Source organism: Drosophila subpulchrella, chromosome X, assembly GCF_014743375.2.
Source record: "Drosophila subpulchrella strain 33 F10 #4 breed RU33 chromosome X, RU_Dsub_v1.1 Primary Assembly, whole genome shotgun sequence".
NCBI lineage: Eukaryota > Metazoa > Arthropoda > Insecta > Diptera > Drosophilidae > Drosophila > Drosophila subpulchrella.
In genome coordinates this window covers 11,020,204-11,033,528 of record NC_050613.1, presented here as the reverse complement: position 1 = coordinate 11,033,528, position 13,325 = coordinate 11,020,204, and the positions used below count along the sequence as shown (strand labels likewise).

Sequence of the window (13,325 nt, the reverse complement as noted above, 5' to 3'; positions counted from 1 at the left end):
AATGAACTTTAAGCCGGGCCAACAACAAGTAAGTGCGTGAGCAATTGTCTTTTGCCAGTAACTCAACTCCATTCGAGTGGGCGTGTTGTATGCTCGGCATATTTACGCCAACTTTAGTTATTTGAATTACGTGACTTCAGCAACAGTTCCACGACTGGCTCGACCCCCCTTCGAACAACCCCTTCGCCGCCCATGCACACGTGCACACAAAGCTTAAACTTTGTGCAATTTTTTAAGCACACACCGGGAGCAGCATGCGTACTACTTACTTAACCCATCCGAACTATCTACGTCTGTTGATTACAGATGCATGTTTAACAAAAAAATATCGCAGTGGCAAAGAGACTCGTTAGTTTGTTTATAGTTTTAGTATTGTATCAATATTTATATGACTACGGCTGACTGATGATAAAATTAAGCAAATGGGTTCCAAAAATCTATAGAGATTTAAAATCACTTGAAAAGGTGTAGAAAAGTATGCTAGGAAAAAATTAACATTTATCCTTTGGCATTTATAAATCGATATTCAGTCTCTAGAGATGTCTAAGGCATTTATTTTAAAATGGCAAAATATGTTTTGGTTTTTGTAATGTGACTTTATTTATGGGCCAAGTAAGAAATTTTTTTTATTTTTTATACTTTGTTAAAATATATCTTTTGAAACAAACTACTATATTTACAGCAGACGAGTATATTATATAATATATTTTCTTACAGACCATTTTCTAGCATTCTTATAAATATTGTATTCCTTTGTTTCTTTAATTTTTGCAAGTTTTCCATATCCAAAAAAGGCTCTATGTGAATTTTTCTCTCAACATTTGGAAATTTTTAATTCTAAGGATTTAAGGGTACCCCATAAAATGTGCCCTGATCTTATATAGGGTATTAATCTCTTGGCTTGTACTTTTGTAAGTTTTTCACCTCCAGACTTTTCCTTCTGGCTGCTTGTTGTTGCTGTTACTATTTTTGGCTTTGAGTTTTTAGCCTTAAGCCAAATAAGTGTTTTAGCCGTCATGCAGGAGATAGAAGGCAGGACATGGGTGGGGTTCCCAGGGGCGGGAGAGAGGGGGTCTTGAGACATGGACTTTGGCGTCGACGTAAACGTTGTTGCAAAAGCAGTACTAGTAGAAGAAGAAGAAGAGGAACCGGAAGTTGCCACGACAGCTGCAGGAAACTCTAACTCACTTACACAAACAGCCAAAGCGCGCACCTTTCAACCATGTGAGTGTGTGTGGGTGTTTTTTCTGGCTGTGCGTGTGTGTGTGTGCCCGGCCACGTTTGTGTCTGTGAATTGTTGAAAGTTAGCAATAGATTTTTAACGGAAGTTGCACATGTGCGCACGTGTTCTCCCAAAAATTTCTTGGCCCCTTCAGGACCACGCCCCCTATATCTTCCCTCATCCCTTCCTCCCCAGCCCCCCTTAACCCCCTATTGCCTGCCACCCCTTTTTTTCGGCCACACCACAGCAATTCATTCGTCTTCTCCTGCCCCCAAAAACCAAAAAATATTCGGCTTAACTCTTGGCACGTTGTAATTAAGGCTTTCTCCGTGTGCGTGTGTGTGTGTGTGAAGAAGACGGTGGGCGTGGCACATCATCATCATTCAAGCGCAGCAAGATTAGACCAGCCGATTATTGCCTACTACACAGTAAGAAAATATATAAATTGAAGTATATCTTAGTTGAATAGTATTTGGAATATTCAATCATGTTAAATATGATTCATATTTTTATAAATTTTGCTATTTATGCAAATTAATATGCCTTAAATATTTTTATGGTGCAATATAATAGGTATTACATAATATTAATGATACAAATTATATGTAAAAAGTGATTTTTAAGTATTATTATTATATTATAAATATTATTAATATTAAGATATCTATTAAATACAATCTTTTCTTTAGGCACATCCTAACCCACTCCCTTGAAACACATCTTCATCTTACCGACTTGAATTCTACGCGAAGTGATTCTTCTACTTTCTGGCAGCGATTGCGTGTGCGCGTCTACTTAACGAAAATTTATGTCTCTACTGCCGCTGACATATTTACCACTTTAACACTGCTACTCCAAGGGATTCTCCTCCTTTTCCTGCGGTTAAGCCAATTATGAGGTTTCGCAATCTTAAGCCCCTCACATCCAGGGAAACAGAAAGAACAGAAGAAAAAGAACCATATAATGGGAGCATTTTCTTTTCGCCGAATTTCCATTTCCCATTAAGATTCTATGGGGGGTGGGGGGGGGGTTTACTTCTGGTAGTGTCAGAGCAGCCAGATTCGGTGTAATTTAATGGAAAACTCGCTGAAGATCCGGCGAGTCGGTTAAGCAGCTTGTAATGCATAATGAATGCGAACTGATGCCATCGCAAAGGCATTGCTCATACGCCTATTTGTCAGACGTTAAGGGGGGCGAAAAGGGGCGGAAAGGAAGGGGGGCGTGTCTGTCTGCTGTTTGTGAAATGTGCGACACCATGAGCAGACAGAATCCGGACCCAAGTCGGTTGCCATTTGTGCCTCAATTAGTTCATAAAGCTGACAGCGACAGGCGCCATCTGGCAGCAGTCAACAGCACCTTGGCAGCGCCTGCTTCTTCTTCTTCTTCCTCCCGATATATGTACCCATTGATAAGGAGTGTACTTATAAATTATATATTATTCAATATGAATACGAAATCAAATTCATTTTATTCAAACTAGGACTTTCTGTTAATATAATTTGTGTTAGATTTAAAAAAAAATTAAATCATATCAAATCTTTTATTTTTTGTTTGGTTTACCTGAAAGATTCTAACCAGCTTTTACAATTTTTAAGTGGTTAGTCAAATATGAATGACCAACTCATTACCCGAAATGATTAAGCATTAATTGTTAAATGAGATAGGAAATAAAACCATTTTTACTTATCTAATCAAATTGATATTAGCAATGTAACATGTCTAAAATCGTATGTTAGCCATTGGCAAGCATATTGTCTAATAAGAGAGTGAAATATAATGTTTTGCTTAAAAATATATATTTTATAAATATTATTATTATTATTATTAAACATATATATTATATTTTTTATTTTTCCGAATTAATCAGTCTCCTTTTAATCGGTATTAGGGACTTGGAACCGAATAAACATTGCTCTATATTGGTCAGCTTTAAGTTGACTTGACAACTCTTAAAAAGCTTGCACCTAACAATTGCATTATCGATAAGATAATGCAAACACATATCACCAAAATTAGTCTTAGCAATGCATTCGTATCGACCAGACCAGCCGCTAAAGAGTAAAGAGGTGCTTAACTAAAAGGAAACAAGCCAATTGCAATAATAATATTTTAAGTTTCAACAGGACAAGATGGCAAACGATTGCGGCGATTCCGATAAAAGATTTCAGCCTGCTTCAATGTACTTTAAATTGGTAAGCATTGCATTTAAGTTTAAATGTTTAATCTACAGATAAGGTTTTGATTATAACCGTACCTAAGGGAACTCCCGTTTGTAACTATAAGTAAGTTTATTTTACTAAATGATGCCGTCATTTATTTTCGGTTTATTTTAGGACAGTGCAATGATGGTGGATAGAGATAGTGATTCTGCCACTGCCGATAACGAGGTTTCCAAGCCATTTGAGTCCGCTAGCATGTTTTTTCCGGTCGTGAGTATATAATCTCATATTTACAAACCATATTTGACATGTAAATGTATTAAAAAGGATGCTCAAGGAGTGATTCAGCTGAAACTGCTGCCGCCATTAGTCTGCATATTACATCATGTGGATTTTAAGAACAATCCTGGCAAGAGACGCGAAGGAAGCTCACAGGATGTGGAGGCTTTGAAGAAAACGTTTGGCAGCCTAAAGTGCCAGATTATAGAAGTTCCTAATCCGACATTAGCTGTGGTTAAGGAGAAAGTTGCAGAATGTGGGTAGCCACGCCGACCAATATTGGTATTTCGATGGTTATAATATTATTGATATTACAGTGGCTTTGAAGGAATTCGACCAACTGTCCGGCCTGGTCATTATAATCTTGAGCCATGGCGAGCGAAAGGAGAAGATCGAATCGTGCGACGGTCAGATGTACGACTTGGATGATGATGTACTGTTTCCACTTCGCGACAATAGCACCCTGAAGGGCAAACCCAAAATCCTAATAGTCCAGGCGTGCAAGAACAAAAGGCTTGAGGCGGATTCTTCGAGAATTGAACCGGATCACTCTTACTATATGAAGTGCTACAGCACCACCGAGGGTATGAAAAGCTATCGTGATCCAGTTGAGGGATCGATTTTCATACAAACCCTGTGCACTGCAATGGATCAGCATGCCCTTACAAAGGATTTTAAGGTCATTATGGAGGAAGTAAACGCTATGGTCGAGATAGAATCCGCACGAACGGGGTACGTTTTATGTATAAGTCCCTTTTTAATAATATTACAGTAAATATTTTATTTTAAGATTCAAATTTAAATCAATTTTTGTATTTCCCGCTTTTATAGAATATTAACTGTAATGATATCTTATAATTTTACAGATATAGGCAAGTACCAGCATTATTATTTTCACCATGGACACCATACTGTTTTGGAGATTATGTGAGTAACGCACCCTAAAGGATTGGAAAACGGATTTATTAACGAAATAAACGTAAAATATCCACAAACATTTTTTTAAATTTACATATATATTATTACCAGTACCGTTTTACAACCCAATATTTCTGTAAAGCAAATGAATGACTTGAACTTGCCTGGCATTGTTTAACCAAAGGATTTATTATTATTTTGCTTGCTTCTCGGCTTAGGAACTGCATTTGCAACTGCAACTGCAGCAGTCAGGTAATAAAACACAGTATGAAATGCTTTGTGGATTGCCAAATTGCTTGTATGAGGGAGTTCCCCGAAGCTGTGGACAGCAGCCAGTTCATAAATAAATGCCTATTGTGCACATTTGATTCATGGATTAGGTCAGCAGATAACCGAAGTTCAGGCAGAAGATTGTGCAGTACTCACGGATAACCTCAATGATAATATTTTATTTTTATTTTAAAGATAACAATAACATTATAAAAAAATCTCAAGTGAACCCTAATAGTATCTTATGATTTTTATAATCTTATAATATGTGTGCAATCAATAAGAACTTTTTTATTTGTATCCATGTTAATTTTAAATTAAATACATAACTTAAAACTTTTTCTAAACTAAAAGAATAATTTAATTACTAAAGTAATTTCCTATAGCTCCATGGACTTTTCCTTTCTCCAGGCAAACAAAATAATAATTAAATATGGTCGAAAGGAGTTTTCGCACAAAAGGATCCTACAGACGATGGAGGAAAAACGAAATAAAAATTTCTGCTGCATCATAAATAAATGTTTATTGTGTTCAAACATTGATTCATGGGATGATGTCGTAATGGATTCGACGTCTGCATGTCCTTTGGATGCCATCGCATACTCATCCTTTAAAGGGAGTGCGGTGGAAAATTAAGATTCAATTGTCTGCATTCAAAGTTGTCAATGTTCATTATCAATGGAACAAACGTATCAGGCGTAGACGTGGATATCGATGCGTCCTTCGTCCTGGATGCTTAGTCCTTTGTCTTTTCTCATGTGCCGGATTTTTGGGTGGGGTGTACATAAGTGTGTGTGTGTGCTTATCTGGGGGAACAGTGGTTCCTAACCTTAAAGGAAAAATACTTTATTATTATTATTATTAATATTATAGATATTTTGGATCCCCAGGGAAATATACATTTATAAGAAATTGAGGGTACTCTTTATAACATTTTTTTAAGATCATATCTTTATAGAATTTTTGTCATCTTCTGACAGCTCTAGGACTTTTCAGAATACTCCTTAATTTTTCACTTTTTTTAAGTCGTATGGCCTTTACCTGTACCTTAGTTTCCTTCTTAAGGACTCTCCACTGTGGCTTTGAGTTGATTAAGATAATTTGGATTGCAGAGCCCAAACTGGCCATTCCAGACCTTCCCTTTGCCGCTTAGCAATGCCTCCGATGTCCGAGCTTGGGCTGAGTAACGATGCAGCTGCAGGACGAAGGACGAAGGATGGGGTTGTGGTCCTGCCAGCAATTGTTGTGCCGCATTCGCTGCACATTTGTGCGCTTAATGGACTTCGTATGTCATTTTCAAATTGCAATAGACTTTGAACTGGGGTCGAAGCTGAAAAAATGTCACCGCCAGACGGACGAAGGATTCGGGAGGACGAAAAGGAGTTGGAGCAGGGCACCCAACATTTATCTGTCCATCCATCTCGTTCTCACCCCTTCGACTTTGCAAGGATAACTGTCAACAGCCTGTGTGTGCTGCTCTGTGTGTGTGTGCGAGTATCTGTGTGAGAGCTTCGAATAGCGCTAAATGACCGCAAAGTGTTTTCATTATTTGTGGCTGCCAACAATTTATATCGTTCATTTAGGAATTTCTCTTTTTACACTCTCCATTTCGCCACTCCGCAGCTGTGCAAATGTGTGTGTGTCGCAAAAAAAAAGGGACGACAGTTAGTACACTGCGACAAAAAACATAGTATATTAAGCTTTGACACAGCAGTTTAGTTATATTTGTTCAAAATAAAATAAAAGCTTCTGGTACAGTATAAATATTATAATAATAATATATTATCGAAAACACCCTGTTTTTAATTATATGAAATATAAACACTTAGGTTTTTTTTTCAACATTAAATAAAGTGCACCTTTTTCATTTAATAGATTAATCTATTCTGTATTTATAAAAGACTATTATGATCTACTCCGTTTGCATACCAACAGAATTTATGACTTTATTTTAGGGCACTCCTTGTAAAATAATGCTACTACTAATAATATTAAATACTATACAACATTCTGACATTTTTATTAAAAAATGATGAATAATAAATAAATTACTTAATTTTGAAGGCAGGAAATTGCTTAAAAAATATTAATAAAATTATCTTTTCTCTCTCTGCAGTATGAAGCAGCGGCAAAAAAGGAGTAACAAGGATGTGGAGGGGAACGGGGGTCCGGGAAGTGGCGGACATTGGTCCTGTGGCCGTGACTGTGGCCATGGTTGTGTCTCCTCAACGCTCCTCTCATCCTGCAGCTCCTGGTATCTTCCCATCCCGCCGCCTTCGAGTTTGGACCGCATGTGCATGGCTTCATTATCGTTTATCGGGAGGAGGAGCCAACCCATCCGTGCCATGTAGCCATACCCATTCCCATCATCATCATCAGCATTATCGTCTTCACTTACAGTCGCATTGAAATGGTCGTTAGAGCAACAAAAATGCCATCTCAACTTTTATTCGATTTGCACGATTCGCTTCACAAGCGATTTATCGAAAGGAACTAGTTCAGCAAACAGAGCAGGCGGTATTTTTTAAGATTCATACAGAATTTTGAACTTACCAAAAAATTTTAACAAACTTAGGATTATAATATACTATATATATTTATGAATATTGTTTAAGTAGGTAGGCATATCTTACTACTTGTAGCAAAGTAATCCTATTATAAAACCATATATATCTTAAGGACTACAACATATTTCGTTCTTATAAGGAAAATTATAGGTTACATGTATTTTCTAAACTTAAGCTTATATGGTATAGGTATAGGTATAGAAATTAATGAATGGTTAATAACATTCACTATTTTTTTTTGGATTATTTCCGGAGTCATCACTGGATAAGGAACGTATTAATAATTATTATTGATGGGGGAACTGGTTCCCCTGCCCAGAGACCCATTTGCCCCGCCTTCTGGCCGAAAAACAGAGTAAACCCAGACATGGGAAATCGAAGCAACAGTCCAAACAACTGCAAAGTTTCCACGGGCAACTGTGCGGGACAGTTGGACAGTGTTTTGTGTGTGCAGTTTATAAATGTCGATGACGATGCGGTAAGGACATGGGTGGCGGGGCCGCCAAGAGGGGTTCCAAGTGGGGGGCGGCGAAAAGTTAGTTGGTTGGTAAATGGCAACGGAGGCTGAGGTTGCCGATAATGGTCATGGCGTTGACTGTGGCGGTGTTGGCGGTGACTTTCTATGGCTCCAATGGAGTGCCTTTTTTCCAGCCCCTTAGCACCCCCTTCTGCCACCACCCTTTGAGTCACACACACATATATACGTATATAGCCAAGCTTAGGTGGCGTGGTGTTGGTGCGTCCTGTGCGTCGATGCAAGGAATTTTAGTTGATAACGACAACATCAGCCATCAGCCGTTGTTGTTGCTGTTGCACTTTCTGTTTTTATTGTTGTTGCACTTGATGATGGTGTCATCCCGGCAACATACACTGAAAAAAAATTATTGGCACTAAAAAAAGGGGTTTTAAGAAATAAATTGGGATAATAACAATCAGTTTCATTACTATTCAAATATGTTTACAATTTATTGAAAAAGATACATTTATTTATTTATAAACTTTATGTTACATAAAAAATTTTTAAATTACAAATGCTTAATTTATGACATAACAAATTTAAAAAAAAGGAAAAAAACTTTTACAGTTTAATTACATTTTTATGTGTATGTATAAATACTATTATTTATATTAATAATAAAAAATATCTATTAATAGGGTATTATAAATAATATGATATTATTTAAAAGGGTAAATAGAATATTCATATTATTTATAATACCCTATTTATCGATATTATTTTTATAACCTTATTATAGACCAAACGTATTCTTATACATACCCTTGAATTTCCTTGATTAAACTTAGTTATTTAATTTTTCCAACACAATTTATACTAATAAATTATGTGATTACAGAATTTGTTTATTTATGAATTGTATTTTACTGCATAAGCAAACATTTAATTACAGAACCAGTGACGACATTTTTTCTCAGTGCAGCTGTCGCTGTTTTGCAATTGTCATGGTAGCAGTAGTTGGTATTAGTGTTGGTGTCGCTGGCATTGCTGCAATTGAGTGTTTGGTTTTGAATCGCAAGTGTCAATTTGGAAAATGTTTATTTTATGCGACACTTGGGCGTTGTTGCCACGCCCTCCGATACGATACTGCCTCTTAACCCTCGACTGCCACCTTGGGGTTATTATTGTTGGCTTTTGTTGGACGGAGCGCACTTATTGCGAACCGCTGATAAGCCGACCGGCAATCGCCATCGCAATCGGAATGCAATTGCAATTGTCAGCAATTCAATTGCGACTTTATTGAGCCGTTTGTCTTCCGAGAAGTCCACAATCTCCAGTTTTCCGAGGCATTTTCATTCGAGTTCTTAGCCCAGCCCAGCGATCAGGGGCCTGGCTCCTTCCGCGGACAGTCATAAATTCCTGGCGAATAGAAAATCGGCATCCATAAGTTTATTCCACTCAATTGAATTGCAATTTCAGTTATTTTGAGAGCGAATGCATTGCATCTTGTGGAAGAAGGTCCTTTGAGAGGTGGATTTGGGATTCGAATTGGGAATTTTTTTTAAAGGGTGCGTTGAATGAATTTTTTTTGTAAAACTTAAAGATTGGTTTACTTTTAAATTATTCCGAGAAAAATAAAAAAACAACGTTGAAGAACAATTCGTTTTTTTTAATTTGTATAAATGTTTCTAAAAGAATGCAAGAAAATATTTAAAATTGAGCAGTTTTTCACAGCATGCTTTTAGGCGTTTGGAAACCAAACAAGTTATTTTTAGATTTTTTAAACGACTTAAGTACCTTGCATTATTTTCTTGCCCCTTTCTTAAATGGCGAATCATTATCCTAAGCCCCTCACTATTTTCTGGTATAACAAAGGTGTCTAAAACTGTGCAATAATATATTTATAATTGAGATGTTTTTTACAGCATGCCTTTATAAGTGATTTTGAAATCCCAGTAATTTCTCGACCCCTTCCAATTATGTTATTCATTAAAAACCTAGTTTAATTTATATCATTTTGTAATTTAATCAAGTTATTCCAAGGTTTTGCAAACGACCTAAGCACCCTTCTTCTAATTTCATTACTTACTTGCCCCCCTTCTCAAATGGCGAATCATTATCCTACGACCCTCACCATTTTCTAGTCTAATCAGATAATTACATTAGTCGCGCTCAAAAGTGTGCTACATAAAATGTTGGCCTACGCTCATTAACGCGGCTTTTCCACCCGCTTTTCCTCCTCATTGCCCGCGTAAACAAATCTCGACCGAGAAAAAAAAAACGAGAATAAGGCACATAAAATCTTTATGCCAGGAGGATTTAAGCCATGTTTCGCCTGCTTATTGATGAAGCCATTTAAACGCACGGAGGCAATTTATTATGCCATGAAACGGATGCAGAGGCACTTGGGGCTGGGGGATAAGAATGGGGATCTGGCATCCGTATCCGTATCTGGTGCAGTCACAATAATTGCTGGCAGCAAGTAAATCCAGGAGCTTCATTAGTATCGATTATGCGTTTAACGACCCATCGAACTGAGGCTGCTGCACAGAATGATTGTCGCCATAAATGTCAAAATACCCGGCGGTTCGTACATTTATTGAATAACTTTATTGATTTATACGATTTCTTCAAGTCATATCTCCGCATTATACCTATATATGTATGGCTAAATATAAATACACTTGTGCCGACTTCTAAATGTGTATTTATAACCCACTGTGTGTGCATGCAACTTGCAAAACTTTTAGCAATGCCAGCAATAAAACAAATGGTATTTTACAAAAGAAACTTTTTGCCAGGTCCTCGTCGTCTTGCTCCACATTCGGTGGCTATATATATGAATTTTCAGCTTTTTCTATACTTTTTTCTATACTTTTCCGCCAGCTAGTTTCCATAATCAAACTTTACACATTTACAGAAAGTGCAAATGGTTTCGAGAGCTGTCGAAAACGACGCATTCAATTTTATTTAAATGGAGGAACTTGACAGACAGACTGAGCTTAATCGAGGTATATTTAAGAATATAAAAGGAGTAAGTTTTGGTATTCAATTTGAAGATATATATTCTTAAATATTGTGAAACCAATTAAAGTTATTGATTTTAACTGGGCCCAACAAAAACTTCGTGTATCATAAACCAGTTGAGCTCACATCAAGAACTTTAACGAATGTAAAACCATCTACTGGAGAGGATTCCCTCACTTTCGAGCAGATTGTCTGGCACTCTACTCGGTCATCCCATGTCAGAATGGTTTTTCATAAATTTTTAAGTGAAATTTCATTTGCGAGCAGAGCAAGTTGTTGGCCTAAAGCCCGTGACCAGGCCCAAAGCCAAGGACTCAACTAAAACAGACTTACGCATACACGGGAAAAAAATAACCTTGATTCGATTTCATTTTATAGATCATTAATTTATGTTCTGGACTATGTTAAGTAATATTTGTTTTGTATATATTTAAGATAAATATATTATATATTTAAATATATTTTATTTTATATGATTATGCTTGGTAAAATATGTTTAAAAGCTAAGCTGTGTAAAAAACTGAATATTCCCGCTCTTTGCTTCATAAAGGACCTACTTCTTATCCAATTAAGGTGACTTAAGATCTCTAATATATTCTTAAACACCTTTTTTCCCCGTGTATCTGTGTGGGTAAAGTTCGGGCAGCTAAACTTTGGGAAACGTACGAGTATCAGTGGCAGCAGCAACTTGCAATTTGAAGTGGCTCAAAGCGACTCCAGAAATTTGTTCTCAAGTCGTCCTGGTTTTCGGGTCTTTGCCATGGGACTCCTTGCAACTAGTTGCAATTTGTTTGCTAAAGTTTTAACACCATTTAGTCGGTTTCACATGAAGACAATTAGGCGAACGATTAAATTTATATTATCAAGGGATAAACTTGGCCGGGGTATCCGATGGTTCTCTCCGTTTGTATGGCCATATCTTTATATCTTCGGGTCGGTTCAACTTGTTGGCCTTGTAAACATGTCTAGTTGAAAAAAAAACGAAGAAAAGATCCAAAAGGAATAAAATGGCAGTCAGAAACTGGGAACAGAGACAAAAACCCGGTACGATTTTCATATTCATATTCGCATTTCAGCTTGCATTATTTTTTCAAGGCCCCCGCTAACGGCCCTGCCCCCAAGCTCATTAAATACACATTAAAGTTTAATTATAAACATTTTGCTCTTGCACTTGGCAGCAAAATGGCCCAAAGGGAGAAATGGCAGGAATGGTGAAAGGCAGTAAGGGGATGCCAAAAAGTGGCGAAAAGCGCAAGCGAAAGTCAAAGCAATTTAACCTTTTTGCACTCTGTTATTCGGAGTTAAGGGCTTATTGAATGCCGTTTTGTAATTGAAAATATTTTTGTATTTGTGTAAGAAAAAAAAAGGTTGAAAGAAAATTACATAAGGATCAAAAAGGTTAACAATTGCTATTGAAATCTACTTAATTTAGAACTCAAAAACTAAATTTAAGATATATAACGAGTTAAAAAATTAATATTGATAAAGAAATCCTCTTTATAGTTTTCCATTTAGGATCCCCTAAGGAAATCGTGATGCCCTGCCATTTGTAGGGTACAAAATTCGTAATGGCCGCACTTTGCATGCACCTCACCATCCCCCTTCACCAATTGGGTCCACTCCAAATGACTTTTATAAATGCCATGAATATATATGTATACACTGTACTTTTTCTTGTTGTTGTTTACTTAAGAGGGGGTTTGTGGGGGTGCCAAACATAATTTTTAACGCAGCATTTCCTCTAAGCGGGTGGAGTTTTTCCATGGGGGGCGTGAAGGTTCTTTGCCACATTTCGCTGGCCCTCTTAGTTGGCCATTTAACATTTTCACATTTCGCACTTGGCACTCTTGCAGCTAATTTGGCCTTCGACCCCTCTTTTCGCTTTTCCACTGGCTGTTTTTTGCATTGAGAACATTTTCTTATTCAAATAAATATTTATTTTTACAAACTTTACATAATTACGTGTGCGATTTACTATAGAAATAAAAAAAAAAACTTTTACTATTTAAAAAAAATTATCCTTTATAAAAATGTAATCTTTTTAATAATAATAATAGTAATATTTAATTTTGTATCTTATTTATTTATATTTATTTTAACTTCTATGATAATATCATCATTTAGCTTTCCTTTTCTGTTTTAATAGTATTTTTTTAAAAGGTACCACTCTCTTTTTAGAACCGTGCACTTTTCATTTTCCACCGTTTATTTGCTGCAGGGAAATCCTTAAAGTTTTTGTTCTTCGGACGCCAAACAAAGTGCTAATAAGCTTTAAACAAAGACAGACCGAATGCACAGGAATCGAGTGGAATTTCCTACGACTCGAGGACAAAGCCGATGCTTATCGGCATTTAATGCGGTGGCTTTTCCCACCCACGGCCACCAATTGCCGTACTCCCCCCTTTGATTTTTCGCCGGGAAAGGGA

At 36.8% G+C, this 13,325-nt stretch overlaps 1 protein-coding gene across 1 annotated transcript; it reads left to right on the top strand.

Moving 5' to 3' along the window:
* Positions 1–3,252: 3,252 nt before the first annotated feature.
* On the top strand, positions 3,253–5,116 carry LOC119556951 (caspase-14). The gene is made up of 7 exons (XM_037869450.1): positions 3,253–3,288; positions 3,346–3,414; positions 3,556–3,651; positions 3,709–3,916; positions 3,978–4,392; positions 4,527–4,587; positions 4,797–5,116. The coding sequence occupies exons 2-7, from the start codon at positions 3,352–3,354 to the stop codon at positions 4,923–4,925; spliced, it is 972 nt and encodes a 323-aa protein (XP_037725378.1). The 5' UTR covers positions 3,253–3,288; positions 3,346–3,351; the 3' UTR covers positions 4,926–5,116.
* The last annotated feature ends 8,209 nt before the right edge of the window (positions 5,117–13,325 follow it).